General features: G+C 40.2%; 1 protein-coding gene across 5 annotated transcripts in view; it reads left to right on the forward strand.

Moving 5' to 3' along the window:
* The window catches only part of DNAJC13 (DnaJ heat shock protein family (Hsp40) member C13), a 121,383-nt gene extending 107,676 nt beyond the window's left edge, over window positions 1-13,707 (forward strand). For 2 of the 5 annotated variants that reach the window (XM_027583525.1, XM_027583524.2), the window contains exons 52-57: window positions 13-186; window positions 1,713-1,892; window positions 2,206-2,346; window positions 4,136-4,279; window positions 6,740-6,839; window positions 12,831-12,937. In XM_027583525.1, coding sequence (XP_027439326.1) covers window positions 13-186; window positions 1,713-1,892; window positions 2,206-2,346; window positions 4,136-4,279; window positions 6,740-6,839; window positions 12,831-12,937 — 846 coding nt within the window. Of the gene's footprint in view, window positions 1-12; window positions 187-1,712; window positions 1,893-2,205; window positions 2,347-4,135; window positions 4,280-6,739; window positions 6,840-12,830 lie in introns of all 5 variants that reach the window. The other 3 variants (XM_027583526.2, XM_027583523.1, XM_027583527.2) reach the window with 2 other exon arrangements.
* Window positions 13,708-18,384: the final 4,677 nt, after the last annotated feature.

An 18,384-nucleotide genomic window follows, 5' to 3' on the forward strand; every position in this document is an offset into this window, starting at 1 on the left:
CTTTCTTTAAAGTTGCCTGACGATTTTGCTGTGGTGTTTGGAGAAGCAGAGGGTGAACTTGCTGTTGGAGGAGTTTTCTTGAGAATCTTTATTGCACAACCAGCATGGGTTCTAAGGAAGCCCAGAGAATTTCTTATTGCACTATTAGAAAAATTGACTGAGTTCCTGGAGAAGAACAATCCACATGTAAGCTTCAGCCAGCAGCAAAACATTTCAGATAGTTTGCTAAATATACTGATGGTGTTTCTGTTTATTGACCTTTCAATATAGCAACCACATTTAAATTCAAATATACGTATACATCTTTTTTGGGGCATTTCGAAAGTGAAACTCGTTAGTAAAAGAGTTATTTCTGAACCAAACTTGGAGATGTCTATTGACAGAATGTTATTTCTAACAACTACCGAAGCTCTAAAAGAAGGTTTTTGCCACCCCATTTCCAATGACTGCAAAATTTTAAGGAGAAACCTAAATGTTCAGTGTTCCCCTGGAAGTGTGTCCTGCTAGGGTGTGTTCTTCACTCAGCTTTCCATATATGACTGGAATGACCCTCATGAAAGAAGTTGACAGGAGAGTAGTAACTATATGAGTGAACCTAGTACCTTTGTTCAAAGCCAAAAGCTACTAGGGAAGCAGGAGTGAGAAAGTAGCCTTGGTCTTCATTTGCTGAGTCAGAAATCTTGGTAGTATATAAGGTTTTGTTATTTAAACCTTGAGATTAAAAATAATTGAGGGATGTGACTGTTGTTATATTAAACAGGCTGGCTATGGGGGAAAGTGATAAAGAGCCCAGGCTGTGTTATTAGATGGTCCTGGACCCCAGTACCAGCTCCACTACTGACTGACTCTGTGACCTTGAGCAGTACTTCGTGGCTCTGCCTCATTTATAGATGGATCACAGCTCCTGTCCCTCAGGCTGAGGTTTTAATGAGTTTTGATCTATAGAGGGTCCTTAGCATAATGTCTGGCACATGTCAGGTACCTAGAAATTACTAGTTACTCTCATTAGCTTAGCACAACTTCAGAAAAAATATTAGTTTACCAGATATTTGCATATGTCACTTTCCCCCTGTCACGTTTTCTCTTTACTAGGATTTTTACTACATACATAGTTTCCTTAAAAAAAAAATGAAATGCTCAGAAAGCAGAAACTTAGGGGAAAGAATGACCACAATATTTTCCTCATATCATTGTTCTTTGTGCTCGTTCCAATTTCCATGTTCGTTTAAGATGCTGTGGTTGTGTATGTCTGCTTGTAATGGTATAAGTTACAGGTCTTTGCCATCCACAACAGAAAGTGCCTTATCCTAAATATCGGTAGGATATTTAATAGAACTGGGAAACACATTTCATGATTTATGCATTCTCCTGAACTAGTGATGTTCCCTGATACTCATATTTCTACAACATTGACTGAAACTTTCTAGTAATATCTTTTGGGAGATGATCTCTTAAACCTGCAACAGAAATGAGGTATGACATGGCCCAATGAAAGGCTGCTTAGATTAGGATATGACATTCTTAAAGTCCTTGGGATTCATGCCTTTTTTCAAGGTGGGAAGTTTGTTGTTTTCTTAGGATTTGTGAATCAGTTTTCAAAAATCAGCACTTAGAATTTATAGATCTCTAGGATAGAATATCAAATAATTTCCAGGGATGTTTAGGACTCACTTTGTCAGTATTTTATAGTTTGTTTGTTTTACACCCTCCAGGGAGAAACTCTGGAAACTTTGACAATGGCCACAGTATGTCTCTTCAATGCACAGCCTCAGCTGGCTGACCAGGTCCCACCATTGGGCCACCTCCCCAAAGTGATCCAAGCAATGAATCATAGGAACAATGCCATTCCTAAGAGTGCCATCCGTGTTATCCATGCCCTGTCTGAAAATGAGGTATTGATGAATGCATTTAGTAGCTTAGAATTCTGGAATTTATTTATGCTCTCCTCTTCCTGATTAATGCACATTGCAGTATAAATCCCCTTCCTACCATGTGCCTTTCTGCATATGAACCAACAGTATTGTAACAACTCAGACTAGTTCAAATGATATAATTAATAGGAGACTGAATTTGAATTCAGTATTAAACTTGAGCTGAATGGAGGTTTTTCATACATTTTTTAATTGTATTTATTGTGCTGTATGAAATACTGTTGTTCTACAAGTAACATTCTTTTTTTTGGGGGGGGGGGGTGGGGACACTTAGCTGTGTGTTCGAGCCATGGCATCTTTAGATACCATTGGCCCACTGATGAATGGAATGAAGAAGCGACCAGATACTGTTGGTCTAGCCTGTGAAGCAATTAATCGAATGTTTCAGAAGGAGCAGAGTGAATTAGTGGCACAAGTAAGTGACTTTCTAGATTCAGTACTGTTTTAGGAAAACAAACATGCCAAGTGAATAGATTTAGCACTGATTTGGTTTCTCTGACTTAGGTTTAATAGGGAAATAACTTGGGGGTTTTCGCATGCACGATTTTATATTTTATACACACACACACACACACAGGCACATACATATATATGTGTGTATATATATATGCATATATATATATACACACATATACGTACATTCATACACACACTGGTAAAGGTGGACCATCTGTCAAAAATCTTACCAACTTCAGGGCGTCTGGGTGGCTCAGTCGGTTAAGCGTCCAGCTCATTATTTTGGTTCGGGTCATGATCTCAGTGTGGTGAGATTGAGCCCCCTGTCGGGCTCTGTGCTGCGTGTGGAACCTGCTTGAGATTCTCTCTCCCTCTCTTCCTCTGCCTCACCCAGTCCTCTCGTTCCTGTGCTCTCTTTCTAAAAACAACAACAACAACAAAAAACAATTTCAAAGTACTTTTGTGATGTTTAAATTTTAGATTTTGGTTTTCTGCTAAGCATTTATTCTTAGCTTGCTTTGTAAAATTTACTTCCTGCTCTTTGGAAAGACTCAATCTGTTTATTGATGCCTTCATTTCTTAAGTCATGTTTAAGAAATATGCCAAGATACTGTCTTTTTCAAAGAGACTACCCTCCCACCTAATGTAAATAGGACTTGGTGGATACCAATGTAGAGTAGACAGACCCTAAAGGAACAAAAACCATTGCAAAAGTGATCTTTCTAAAATACAACTCTTAAATATAACCAGGTCACTGTTCATCTTAAAAACTCTTCATTGGTTTCCCATTACCTCCAGAGGACAGGGTGACAGTTGACATCCTTAGCCTCAATACAAGGCCATGCATCTTTATATCTGGCCCTCCAATTCTCCTGGCCCCTTTTCCTCTCCCATTCTCTATCCCCACCCACCACTTGCCCCTCATTTAGGCAAGTTAGAAGTACTGGATACCTCTCAAAGAGGTAACCAGATACTCTGAAGTTCAAACTTAAAATTGGCTTGGAGGGGGTTGTTGTATTGGAAAGAACTTGAGCTAGTACTACCACGTGATGGCCCTGTGACCTCAGGCATGATACATAAACTTAACAACATTCAGATTTGTCATCTGTGAAATAGTTCTGATTCCTCACAGGGTTGTTAGAATGGTGTCTATAAAGGGAGGTGCACTCGCTAAATGTTAGTTACTTCCACCTCTTCCCTTTGAGCTTCAGGGTGGGTAGTGAAAATTGTGTGATACCTGAGTATTATCTAACTTTTATTAGGCTGCTGGGAAATGTGTGGTGAATGCAAAGTTTGATGTTTTAAGAAGACATGAAAAAAAATATTAAGATACTTCAAATTTTGTGCCCATTTGTGTGGTTGCGATTAGAAGAAGCAGCCCAGTATAGTGGCTAAAGGTCATGTTCAACACTTTGTGAGCCTACATACAGAGTCCATCACTGTCTGTGACTATCAGGTTTTACCCTCTAGGTGATGGTTTTCCCATCAGTAATAATCAGAGTGCCTGCGTCATTACATGTTGTGGGGATTAAGTAAAATAATCAGTCTGTAGCATTTAGAACAGTTGAATGGCATGGAATAAAATCCCATTAAGAGTGTCATTATCATTAGATCTATAAAAGAAATCTTTATCTGCATTAAAATGAAAGAAAGGAGTTTGTCTTCTTCCAGGTATGGTTCTGGGGTGAAATTGTTTCTTCAGTGAATTTTTTTTATCCTATTTATATATGCTTAATATTCTCTTCTAGGCCCTGAAAGTAGATTTGGTCCCATACCTCTTAAAATTACTCGAAGGCATTGGCCTTGAAAATCTCGACAGCCCAGCAGCCACTAAGGCTCAGATTGTTAAAGCTCTCAAGGCCATGACTCGAAGCCTGCAGCATGGAGAACAGGTGGGTCTGCACAGTGGTGACTGCAATTTGCTGGGTACAGTAGGGTAGTTGCCGAGCCAAGGGTCTTGACCATGGATGATCTTTGTACCTCTCCTCATAGACTCAAATAGTCACTCGGGGTGGGGGTGGGGGGTGAATACTGATAGCATGTTGTACATTTCAAGAAGAAAAATGCTGGAATTCTTCAGCATAGAAGAATATTGAGCATTTAGTGCTGGTTAAGGTTAATGTTTAGTTCTAGGATTTATTGCTGGGTAGTGATAACCACATTCATTAACAATCCCATAATGCCATTTCCGAATGCCATTTTAGTTTTAGCCTCTTTCTTTGTTAACACTGTGTCAGTCGCGTGCATATGCTCACTTCCAGCTGGCCCAGTAATTTAATTTTCCTCTTTGGCTTCATTCTTATTGTTTCTTCTGAGGAGTTCCTCATTCAGTGTTATCATCCAACATTGTCTACTAATGCTCCCTTGCTCTGTTTTGTTTTGTTTTTTAAATTCAGGTGAAATTTACACAACATGAGATTAAACATTTTAAAGTGAACAATTAATTTGTGTTTCGCATATTAACAGTGTTGTGCCCCCACCACCTTATCTAGTTCTAAAACATTTTATCACCCCAAAAGGAACCTCTATACCCATTAAGCAGTTCCTCCCCATTTCTCCCTCCCCCCAGCCTCTGGCGAGCACCACTTTGTTTTCTGTGAATTCACCTATTCTGGATATTTCGTATAAATGGAACCATATAGTATATGACCTTTTGTGTCTGGTGTCTGTCATTTAGCATGTTTTCAAGGTTCATCATGTTAATAGCATGTATCAGTGCTTCATTCCTTTTTATGGCTGAAATATTCCTATATGTATGTGCCACAATTGGTTTATCCATTCATCTGGTGATAGACATTTGGTGTTTTTTCTTTTTTTTTTTTTTTAAGATTTTATTTATTTATTTGTCAGAGAGAGGGCGAGAGCACAGGCAGGGGGGAACAGCAGGCAGAGGGAGAGGGAGAAGCAGGCTCTCTGCTGAGCAAGGAACCCGATGCAGAACTCGATCCCAGGACCCTGTGATCATGACCTGAGCTGAAGGCAGGTGCTTAACCGACTGAGCCACCCAGGCGCCCCAAGACATTTGGACTGTTACTCCCTACTAATGTTCTTTCATAGGTTTAAATTGTCTTTTGGTGATTCCACTGTGTTTGTGTAGAGTCTCACTAAAGAAACATTTGTTATGCCATTGTCTGTTCTATCAGTATCACCATTTGAACATTTTAAAATAATATTAAAGAAGAGAGGCCACATATCTTGCTGCAGTCATCAGCTATATGTTTAGAAGTATTTGAGGGTTTTTTCTGTGGGTGTTCTAAACTTGCCAAGCAGAGGCACTCCTGGGTACCATGTCCAGGCAGTCGTCTTACCCTTGACCTGCCTGAGGATTTCTGTTGTTGAAATTAGCCAAGTAACCCTGACACCCATCTTCCAGTCTTAAGGGGAGGAAACAGGTGTGATGATTTTCAAAATAGCAGCTCCTCCACCACCTTCACAAGTAATTACTTCCAGTGGTGCCTCCAAGCTTGAGACAGGGAGTCTCTTGGACTCGCATGGCCCTGTGTGTATCTCTACTCTGTTGCCTGCCACCAGATTATCTGGCGCTGTGTGTCTCCCCCACTAGGACTGGACGGTGAGCACTTCAGAGACGGAGGCTGTCTTTCTCCCCTTTGTGTCCATTGTGCCTCCACATAAGGAGGTACCCAATAAATATTTGATCTGAATGTTAATATGCAAGAGACAGCCTCTGAGTTGGGATTTCCTAAACTTTTGTTGTTTAATATGTATCACACAGAAATGTTTGTCATCTTAGTCCGTTACACTCTATACACATATTTTATACTCTCTATATACATACATACATCACAGATCAGTATTTACCCATTTTACATGTGATACTCTGGTGCTTTCTGTATTAAACTATTAACCTCAAGCATGCTGATCACAATCCTCTTAATCGATTTCATAAACTTCTAACAGGTCACAGCCCATAATTTGGGGAAAGACTGCTTTAAGTTTTAGTTTGAGTTTGTAGCATCTTTTCCCCAGACCCCTCCCTTGGGAATACTTCATGAGCTCATGACACACTCTCAGCCAGTTTTTAGTATCACAAGAAAATCTTCCTGCCCAAATTACAAACAAGCCAGTAAATTATAGGTTCAAATACCAGCATCCAACTCTAGAGGGAAGATTGACTTCTTAGGGACTTCTTTGGGTCTGGTTTAAGGAGCTGTGCCTCTCCCAGTACCTAGTATAGAGTGATGAATGCTAGGTCTCGCTCCATCTTTGGATCTTTCCTCAGCTGACCTTCTTCCTTTTGTCTTGGAAGTTTGCTTTTTCTCTTTAGTTCTATCTTCCAGTACCCAGTTCTTATTAATTCATTTGTGCTCAAAGACTTTGCTTTACTTTCCTAGGTGAATGAAATCTTGTCTCGTTCTTCAGTCTGGAGTGCCTTCAAAGATCAGAAACATGATTTGTTTATTTCTGAGTCACAAACGGCAGGATACCTCACAGGTAAACCACACCTAATTGGTTACTCGAAGACATAGGGCCAGAGCCACTTGAACCTTCCTTTTGTCCTGACTAGACTGAATGTAGCACTTAAGAGTTTCTTCCTAGGCTTCTAGCCACTTGTCTTGGGGATGCTGCAGGCATGCAGTGGACCTCTGGGGTTAGCCCTGGACAGATGTCAACTGCTGTTGTGTTGAATGTGTGCTGACTGAAATGTGGACCTTGGTCAGTTTTAACCCAATTAATTCGTGGTGTCATAGGTTACATTTGGAGCATGATATTAAAATGTTTATCTTGAACGTGTAAAAAGTATAGAGAAATATCTACTCAGAAGTGTCAGTATCAGAAACATGGTAGCATCATTCCATTTCTGCCAGAGTAACAGTTTGAAACTCCAAATATGTACATTCATCTGTGAAATATTTTCCTTCTGAGTTTCCAGTGGTGATTCTGTAGTTTTACAAAATATTTACAGTTTGTCCTCTCAAGGGAAGAAATATGTGGGTACCATAAAGGAAAAGACATTTTATTATGTGAGGATCAAAAGATCATAACATTTGAAGTTCAGGACATTTGTCCATTTGACACACTAATTGCATAACAGTTTTGGAATATTTGTTTTCATACTGGCTTCTGTTTAAAAAGAAAATCGTACCATTTTATTCCTATATCTGAAATATAATCTCTGGTATAAAAGTTTTCAGTTTGAAATTAACCTTAAGAATAATAGGTGGTTTTTGCCATCTGCTCGTGTAGTGTGTGTGTGTGTGTGTGTGTGTGTGTGTGTGTGTGTGTGTGTGTGTGTGTGTAAAAGTCAGCTCTGCATCCTCCTCTAACCAGAGAGGATGTGGGTGCAAACTGAGAGGAAAAAAAATAGTACCCGCTGGTTTGCATGCTAGTGTAATTGTTTTAGTAATCCTGATCACTAGTATAGAAGTTTATAAATCACGAAGACTAAATCTTGAGTATTCAAAAATGGCAACTTTAGAAAACATTTTGGTTTTAATTTTAGTCTCAATTGTGACACTGCTGCTTTTTTCTTCACTATGACCACTTTCATTTGAATCCACTAAAATGTATAAGCAGAGCCCTAACATTTATAAACACACGGTGCTTTGATTGCCAGCCCTGGGTGTACATGAATGTAGAGCAGTGTCATAGGTTTAACTTCTAACTTTTCCATTCCCTGTCCTGTGATTTCTATGGAGAGAAATACCGAGAAAATGGTCTTTGCTTATCTCTTATCTCTCTTTCAAATTTGAAGTAAAGTTGTAGCTTCTAAGTAAGAGTATGTTCTCTAACAGGCACACTAAACACTTTATCTCTTTAGACTCTTCCCAGAAGTTTACATAATACCACCTTTTTGTGGCATTGCATTCATTATTTTGTGTCTAAGGATGTTGTGACTGGAAAATCTGCCTAATTTTTTTCCAGCTAAAAACAACTACTCATTTAAAGTTTGGCCCTGAAGAATAATAAGATGTAGATTATAAGCTTCCCTACAGGGAGACCTCTTTTTTTTTTTTTTTTTAAGATTTTATTTATTTATTTGACAGAGAGATAAAGAGCACAAGTAGGCAGAGCAGCAAGCAGAGGGAGAGGGAGAAGCAGGCTCCCCACTGAGCAGGGAGCCCGATATTGTACTCAATCCCAGGACCCTGGGACCATGACCTGAGCCAAAGGCAATTAACCGACTAAGCCATCCAGGCGCCCCTGGGTCGACCTCTTCTAATTTGTTGTGATCTCCGTTGTGCTTAGTGTTCATCGAGTTGACTTAATAGAGTAAAAGACTTGAGATGGTCCTTGACTTACTAACAGGATGTGGGCCAAAAGGTCAGTGGTTAGAATACAGAAGAGATAGGGATTTATCTTCAGGGACCTAGGTTTCCTTTAGAAATCTTTTGATCCTCACCCCATCCAAATTTGCTAAAACTAGAGAAAAAAAGTACAGGGATTAAAAAGGTTCCTGTCTGTGCCTTTCCTTCTACTTGGATCCCTGGGGTGGCTTCTGAGTAAGGTGTGAGAAGAGCTGTGAGGAGCTGTAGGGAGGTAAGAGGGTTGGGGGGGAAGAAAAACTGGGGTCACAAATTTTTTCACACCCTCCTTTGGGCCGACTCAAGGGGCAGCAGGTTCTGTATAAAGCCGGTCAAGGGGGCAGTGGTATAAATCCCAACTCAGAGATGGACTGGTGTTACCGTGGCCATTCCGAAGGCCCTCCTGAAGCCTGCCGTCCACAGGGGACAGTCTGGAATAACCTCTGAACTGTGTTGGCCCCCAAATTGTCCCAATTCTCAGCACATCATCAATCTGGGATACTCTTTTGGTGAGATGTTTGAAAAATATTTTCCCGTCAGTTCTAGTCTTTTTTGAAAGGACTGTTTAAAGAGTCAGAGCACTACCCCTCGAATTGTTGTCTACTCATTGTTTAGATTGCCAAATGTTTTCTTCTTGTGTTTGAGCTTTTCCATGGGTGCTTTGTATTGTGTGTCATGTCTTTGCTAAAGGGACAAGTTCTTTTAAAAACGGTAAAATCGCGTGTATAACTCCATGGAATGTATACAGTGGTGTGTTGAGTTGGAACTTGAATTGATTAGGATTTACCCTACCCTACCCTCGGCCTTGAGAGGATTCTCAATGTGGCCAGCCCCTCTCTAATCAGTGTGCAAATGAAGTAAGGCGCTATGAGAACACACTTTACTAGTAGCCCTTTTTCTAAAATACCTGTGGGTGAGTTTGGCAAGTAAGTGGACTTTGTGTAGGAGATGGGAAAAGATAAACGAAAGTTAATGACTATTTCAAAGTAGGATAAGAAGAAAAAAAATCATTTATGAATGATTTTTCTTCACCTTGGCTGCTGAGCAGATACCATTCAGTCACATGCTCAGGATTGGGGTTATAAATAAAGTGTCCTAGGCAGGATTACTCATTGTTGATGAATTGAGATGAGACCGCCTGGTTCCATAGGCTCTCTAGCCTGGCATACTTGTTTTGTTTTATGATTAACACTTAATCTAAAAGTGTCTCAGTGAGATTTTACCCGTCATGCAGAAAAGCTGTGGTTGCTTGTGGGCCCTGTTACTTAGCTATTTATTAGGTTCTAGAAGAGCTGGGTCCTGACAAACTCAAGGCCCTATAAAAATAATTTTAGCAGTGAAAATCCTCAATTTACCTCACTCATAAAATCAGAATAGGGAAGGAAGGAACAACAGGGAAAGGAGGAGAAGCAGACCAAGGTAAACATGCTTGTAGAAGTTGGAGATGAAGATGAAGAACTTTGTATACGTACACAAGACATGTACACACATATATTTATATTTAATTGGAATTGGAGATCAGCTTTATACATACACACACACACCTGTGTATGTTTTATTATATTTAATTAGAGGCATGTGGAATAGTTCACTTGGCTTCCTAAGGTCATTAAAGGGAGAGAGGGTGCAGTTCTTGGGTCTCTCCTCAAACCAGTCTGTCAGTTCTTTACAGAGTCGGGTTTGTTGTTTTTTTTTTTACCTTGTGTTTTTCTTTTTACACCTGTCCCAAGACTACACGGTGTGAGCAATGTTAGGAAAGATTCCCTAAGGTCGTCAGTTTATCATAGGTCACTGACTGCTAAGGCAGAGCTTCCTCCTTGTTATTTCCCTGCTGAGAATCCCATGTTCATTTTTACCAAAGCCCATGCTCTTTCCACTACTCCGTAATTCCAGTCAGTTCCATTTTGTGGGATTCTTCGTTAATTGTCCATCTTTTCCCGTTCTTAAGTCTAGCAGCCTAGCACAGTGTTGCTGCCTGCCGCATTTCTGGCAGCTCTTTCTATGTCCTCCCACCTTTCTCTGGAGAACACAACTGCCCTGTCCCATCCTAATGACGAGACTGTACCTTCTGGCCCCTGGAAACCAGACATGGTCTAAAGGAGAGGCCAGAGGTGTGAGGGAAAGAGCATTTCAGACTTAATATACAGAAATGTCCAGGAATTGGTTTGCCCTTCCTAAAGCAGCAAATGGTGGGGCTAGAATTTGGTCTCTTGTGGATGATCCTTCTAGGCCCATCATTTCACAATTTAATTTTAGCCCAGAGGTTCCCAAACTTTCTCAATTCACGGTGCCCTTAATATCTTTATGATTTTTTTTTCCCATCTACCCTTAGGCCAAAAGAAATAACCTAACAGTTAAGTTTAAGTATTAGGTCCAAACAACTTGAAAGTGGTTGTGTGATGTCCAACAAATGTTGCCGTGTTTCTCTGCAATTTAAAATACCTAGCAGCACCCCTGTGAATTTGTCCCAGGGTGCCTCTGCACACAGTTTGAGAACAGTAGCCTTAGTCTATTTTCTAGGTAGCATTCATGATTTGGTCTCATAATCTACTCATTTGACGTGAACCAAGTTGAGTCCACAGTTGGGAGTGCTTGGGAACTTTACCGATGCAGGGTGTTTGGGGCTCTGTTCTTCAGGCTTCTGTCTTTGGTGAGACCTACGTAATAGTTCTGTGGTAATCTTGCTGCTGCCTAAGGTTCAAAGAGTGATAGGTCGGTGCGAAGTGACTGTAACAGCGGGTGCTGTAGCTCTGCACTGCCCTGTTAGAGGGGGTGGGTTGCCCCAGTGGTGGTCTCCTGAGCAGTCTGGGGACGGCCTGGCACCCTGATGGGCAGGAGGTGACAGGTGTGGGCCTTACGGTGCCTTAAAAAGGGAAAATCCCTTTTCCACATTTTATTAGTTCAGGGGTCCGAGTGCCTCGGCCCTCTGGTTGGCATGTGACAGCTGACACAGGCTCAGTTGTCTCTGGCTGTGTAATTACATGCTAGATGCATTGTTTGCTCAGGGTTGCAAGCCATTCCACATCCTCGGTACAAGTGCTTGTAAGGTGAACAAGATGAATCTGAATTGTGCCCCTGTTGTCCTGCATTAGTCCCTCTTGTGCCTTAGCCTTCATCAAACTGCTCTGCTGTTTGCACTTCCTTTTAACTTCCCTTGCTGCTTATATTTCTTTTTTCCCCTCAGGTATCTCTCCTTCCCTTCTAACTGGCAGCAGCCCCCTTCACCTCAGGAGCGGGCTTTAGATCCGCTCTGCCAGGCAGCTTGCTAACTTCTGTGTAGCTCTCTGAAGCAGGTAGAGAACCATTTTGCTAAATGCATGCCGCTTCCACTGCCTTTCTAGTTCTAACCCTCTGAAGTTCCTTAGCTGTTTGCCTTATTTCCTACGGTTTCAGCTAAAAGTATTGCTCAGTCGGTGGTATTACGCTGCAATGTCTCTCGCAAGTACTCTGTACGGTTTGTGCAGTGCTTCTGGGATGTAATTGTGCAATGTTTAAGATAAACTGGAGGGCTAAAGCCATTATAGAGAATGCTCATAGGACTCATCTTGATAAATGCTGGCATACGTAGCATTTCCATGCACTGGAGATGGTTAGAATCAAGGAAGACCTAGAAAATGAAAATACTGGTATCTTTTCCCCTAGCATCATTGTTTTGACCTATGACAGACATCCAGAGCCTTCCTTTTTTAGAGATGTTGGTGTAGCAGCCCTTGTTCATTTGGTGTTAACTTGGTATGATAGCATTTCTTTGCACCAAATGAAAGTTGGTTACCTTGAATGTCGATAAAGTGTTTTTCTCGGGCATTTCATCAAGTATAACTTTTGGATGGGCTGACTGAGTATAGAGTTTCTTTCCTCTATTTGTTCCCCCCGCCCTTTTATTTCTTTCCTATTTGACATAGCTATCCTTTAGTGCCCAGGATTTTTTGAACCATTAAAGTCCCAGAATTGAGAAGGGACAGTTTCCCATGTTTCCACACCAGTGTGACTGTCCAGCCTCAATCTTGAAATGATTTTTAACTTTGTCATCTAGTAAAGCCATACCTTGCAAATGGCCCCGTGTAGCTGTGAGTTAAGATGTGATAAGGTACTTGACTAGCTTCTGACGTTTTTAGAAAGGTCCATGTTTTCCTGTGGCTCTGCTCTCTAGAAGGTGTGTGTTTTCCTTTTTCTCTTGCAGGACCTGGAGTTGCTGGCTACCTTACTGCAGGGACATCCTCGTCAGTCATGTCTAACCTGCCGCCTCCTGTAGACCACGAGGCAGGCGACCTTGGCTATCAGACTTGACACATTTGTGAGAGACAATAAATGCTGAAAGGCCAGTGCCCAGTCCACATTCCTCCAGCTGATACGTTGAAGCAAACTCTTACTGCCTTTCTCCTGGTTTCATGACAGTGTTATTATTCCTTTTTCTATACAAATATTTTTATTTAGGAAAAAAAGTCAGTGATTCTAATTGTATCACGTTGTAAGAAAGCACTCTGTGGATCAACCTAAGTGGGTACACAAGAATTTTTTTTTCTTGATGTATGTAAGCACATTCTGTTTCTTTATATCTGTTTACAAGACTGTGAATCAAAAAGACAAAACTTTCTTCCTAGTTTTTATAATGTTTTTTTGAATTAGTGTGACTCTGGGGTGGAACTGCAATCTACAGAAATTGGACTAAAAGTCACTTACTCCCGGAAAAGGGTCTTCTCCTCTCCTGCACCGAGTCCACGTGGCCCTCCTACTCCACCGTCAAACACTGTCAGCTTTTGTCCTTGCGCCTGTTCCCTGGTGTCCTCTCCTCAATCATTAACCTTCTGAGAGCTCACAGTCCATGTCGGTGTGTATAACTGGCTTTACCAAATTGAATGAAAAAGGAGCTTGTGCAAAAAAATTTAAAAATTTAAAAACGGATGTCAAGATGTTATGTAAGAGATGAGTGTAATTGTGAAATGTTCTATACATTATCAGATATATAAAGCTTTCTATATTGAATGTACATTATACAGATCATTCATATGTGTACATAAAATTTTAAAAATAAAGGGAATTGACTGCTTTGTTAATGAGATATATTTGTTCTAATTTAATTTTTCCCATGGAAGACCTCAAAGCTGTTCCTAAGACAGATTTGGGAGTAGGAATAAACACAGATTTCCCTTACGTTCACTGCTCCTTGTATAGACAACCACACTGACACATCTGATCATTCCTAACGTCCTTTGTTAATATTTCAGCCACATCTTAATTTCCAGAAACATAGCATTTCATTTATTTTCTCTTAAGTAATTCAGGAGTGGGCCAGCTAATATATTAATACTCTAATGTGTGAGACACATTAATTCCAGTATTTTTAAGAGGAGGGAAATTTAGAGTGAGAACAGATTTTAAATAACACAGATCTCAACATGTAGGTCTCCTAGTATGATCACAAACTGCAAGAAAATATAAACCTGTAAAGAATACAAACATTTCTTAAAGAATGAGGAAATAACCCAAACCTTCACATTGCCTTTGAAAGCAAGAACCAAGTTTATTCCACAGCTGTGTAAACAGAGCCAGAATGGAATGGAATCACTAATTCAGAATTTTGCATCATCTCTCAAAGATTTTGGAATAATATGCCCGTGTAAGTATTTTAATATATAACTGCTTTTAGTTTCCAGATAATACTTGTCCTAAAAATATGTTCATTAAAAGAGATTTCAACAGCTAATTTAGGAGTTAGGTGTTTTAGGAGAGTACAAATCAATATATTTCCTTTAAATACTATGAGAACATAAATATTGCATTTATGATATTTAAAAGACTGTTTAATCTCCAACCATTGATATTTGAATAACAGTAATAGCTCATCTTTATTGAACATTGCCTGGATGCCAAACATCATATAAACTTATACATATATAGCCTCCTTTAATCCTCAGAGCAAGCCTGTGGGCTTGATACTGATAACATTTTCATCTTCTAGGTGAAGAACATTGGCTCAGAGAGGCAAAGCAACTTAGCAAAAGTCACACAGTAAGTAACAGGGTAAGAAATCCAAACTACTTAGACCTGACACCAAAGTCTGTGTTCTGAGCCATGATCACAGCAGCAGTCTCCAGCAGGTATATGTAACTAGGAAAACTTCAGGGGGTTTTTGTTTTGCTTTGTTTTTAAACATTTTATATTGTAAACCAAAACAGATACAGAAAATCTCACTGAACAAGTTAGTTTAATGAATCATTATGTAAGGCAAATCACCCTTGAAACTGGTCAAGAACTTTGTCAGTCTTTCCAGAAGCCCCTTCATGTGCACCCATCAAAATCACAGCCCCTCCTAACAAAAGTGACCACTTGTCCGACACTCCCTTGCGTTTCTTTGCAGTTTATCACCCATGTGTATATCCCTAAACGCTAGGGTTTGGTCTTGCACTTTTTCTTCTTTAAATATGTTTTGAGTCTTTTTTAATCTTGTGGCTCCCCTTCCATCCCCTTTTCCCCCATAACTTTGTTGAAGGCCCCAAGGCCATTTTTTGTTATTCCTGGAGTTTGGAAGTTATTGATCACACACTCCTGGTGCAATTCAACTTAATCCTCTGTCCTTTACATCCAGGAGCTTGATCAGATTCAGGTTCCATCCCTTTGGCAAGACTAGAGGGGTGCTGGGTTCTTTTGTTTAGAAGTACATTATGTCTGTAGGTCATGTGATATTGACAATAATGGAAGCTCAGTGTGACTAGATCCATCTGTACGTCAGGAGCTATACCAAATGCTGTTATTTTGAGGCCCTTTCTTAGTAACTGGAATATTTTTATAAGAAATGCTTCCTGCAAAAAAAGAAAAAATGTTAAACAAGCAGGGCTACATCAAACTAAAGTTTCCACACAACAAAGGAAATTATCAATAATATGAAAATGCAACCTACTGAATGGTAGAAAATATTTGTAAATCATATCCAATAAGGGGTTAATATCCAAAATCTGTAAAGAACTCAATAGCAAAAAATCTGATTGAAAAATGGGCAGAGGATCTATATAAACATTTCCAAAGAAGACAGATAGATGGGCCAAGTGGCACAGGAAAAAATGTTCGACATCATTAATTATCAGGGAAATGCAAGTCAAAACCACGAGGTACCACCTCACACCTGTTAAAATGGCTAGTATCAAAAAGGCAAATAACGAATGTTGGAGAGGATGTGGAGAGAAGGGAACCCTCGTGCACTGTTGGGAATGCAAACTGGTGCAGTCACTGTGGAAAACAATATGGAGGTTCCTCAAAAAATTAAAAATAGAACTACCCTATGACCCAGCTACTCTACTTCTGGGTATCTATCTGAAGAAACAAAAACACTAATTGAAAAAGTTACATGCACCCCCTGTGTTCTTTGCAGTGTTATTTACAATAGCCAAGATAAGAAAACAACCTAAGTGTCCATCAGTGGATGAATTTGGATAAAGAAGATGTGAAATATATATATTCAGGGGAGAAGGCATTCGGGGGTAGGCAAAATGGGTGAAGGGTGTCAATTGTATAGTGATGGGTGGTCACTAGACTTTGGTGATCACTGTAGTTTCTACAAACACTGAACTATTATGTTGTATAACTGAAACTAATGTAATATACCGATTTTACCTCAATAAAAGAAAGAAAAAAAAGGAAATGCTTGCTTTTATCTGCTATTTGTTACCCAGTGGCACATTTTGTATGGGAAAGGCAGGAGGAAGGCTTAATTCATTTCCTTATCAACTTTCAAGATAATTTACTCCCTGTCCTCTTCTGAAGGTGACAAACTTGCTTTCTTACTAGTACCATTATTGTTGTATTTTTTAGTATCGTAGATTTAAACATTTGCTGTGTTTCACTCCTTTGCGCTTATAGGTGTAACTCGTTGCACTTGCTTTATTGTGCTTCACAGATACTGCATTTTTTTTTTTTTTTTTTTTTTTTTTTTTTTTTACAAATTGAAGGTTTTGGCAACCCTGTGTCACCTAAGTCTTGGCACCATTTTTCCAACAGCATTTGCTCACTTCATGTCTCTGTGTCACATTATGGTAATTACTGCAATATTTTAAGCTTTTTTATTATTACTATTTCTTTGCCTCTGGGATCACTGATCTTTGATGTTGCTATTGGAATTATTTGGGGGAATCACAAACCATGCCTGTGTAAGACCGTGAACTTAATAAATGTATGTGTTCTGGCTGTTCCGCTGACTGGCTGTTCCCCAGTCTCTCCTCGGGCTTCCCTGTTCCCTGAGACACAACAATATTGAGATTAGGCCAATTAATAACCCACAATGACTACAAAGTGTTCAAGTGAAAGAAGAGTTGCACATCTCTGACTTTCAGTTAAAAGCTAGAAATGATTAAGCTGACTGAGGAAGGCATGACAAAATCTGTGCTAGGTGGAAAGTTAGGCCTCTTGTACCACACAGCCAAATTGTGAATGCAAAGGAGAATTCTTGAGGGAAATTAGAAGTGCTGCCCCAGTGAACACATGAATGCTAAGAGTGAAACAGCCTTATTGCTGATATGGAGAAAGTGTTAGTGATCTCAACAGAAGATCAAACCAGTCACAATATTCCCTTAAGCCAAAGCCTAATCCAGAACAACACCCTAACTCTTCAATTCTATGAGGACTGAGAGATGAGGAAGCTGCAGAAGGAAAAGTTTGAAGCCAGCAGAGGTGGGTTCATGAGGTTTAGGGGAAGAAGCCGTCTCCATAACATCAAAGTGCAAGGGGAAGCAGCAGGTGCTGATGGAGAAGCTGCAGCAAGTGATCCAGAAGATCGAGTTAAGATAACTAATGAAGGTGTCTACACTAAACAAATACTCATTGTAGACGAGAAACAACCTTCTATTGGAAGAAGATGCCAACTAGGACTTCCACAGCTAGAGAGAAGAAGTCAATGCCTGACTTCCAAGCTTCAAAAGACAGGGTGTTAGGAGTTAAGGCAGCTGGTGACTTTAAGTTGAAGCCAATGCTCATTTACCATTTGAAAAATCCTTAAGAATTATGTTAAATCTACTGTGTTTGTGCTGCATAAATGGAATAAGAAAGCCTGGATGTTTGTAAGAAAGCACATCTCTTTGTAACCTGGTTTACTGAATATTTTAAGCCCACTGTAGAGACCTCCTCAGAAAAAAAGATTTCTTTCAAAATATTACTGCAAACTGACAATGCACATGGTCATCTAAGAGCTCTGATAGAGATAGACAACAAGATTAACGTATTCATGCCTGCTAACACAACATCCATTTTGCAGCCATGGGTCATGAAGTAATTTTGACTTTCAAGCCTTATTTAGGAAATAGGTTTTGTTAGGCTTTAGCTGCCATAGCTAGTGGTTTCTCTGATGGATCTGGGCAGAGTAAACTGAAAACCTTCAGAAAAGGATTCACCATTCTAGATGCCATTAAGAGCATTTGGGATTCATGGGAAGAAGTCAAAATATCACCATTAACAGGAGTTTAAAAGAGGTTGATTCCAGCACTCACGGATGACTTGGAGGGGTTCAAGACTTCAGTGGGGGGAGGGGAGTAAGTGCTGATGTGGTGGAAATAGCAGGAGAACTAAAAGTGGAGCCTGAAGATGGGACTGACTTGCTGCGATCTCATGATAAAACAGATGAAGAGTTGCTTCTTCTGGGGGCGCCTGGGTGGCTCAGTTGTTGGGCGTCTGCCTTCAACCCGGGTCATAATCCCAGGGTCCTGGGATCGAGCCCCGCATCGGGCTCCCTGCTCCGCGGGAAGCCTGCT

The sequence above is a fragment of the Zalophus californianus genome, chromosome 1, assembly GCF_009762305.2.
Source record: "Zalophus californianus isolate mZalCal1 chromosome 1, mZalCal1.pri.v2, whole genome shotgun sequence".
NCBI classification, from domain to species: Eukaryota; Metazoa; Chordata; class Mammalia; order Carnivora; family Otariidae; genus Zalophus; species Zalophus californianus.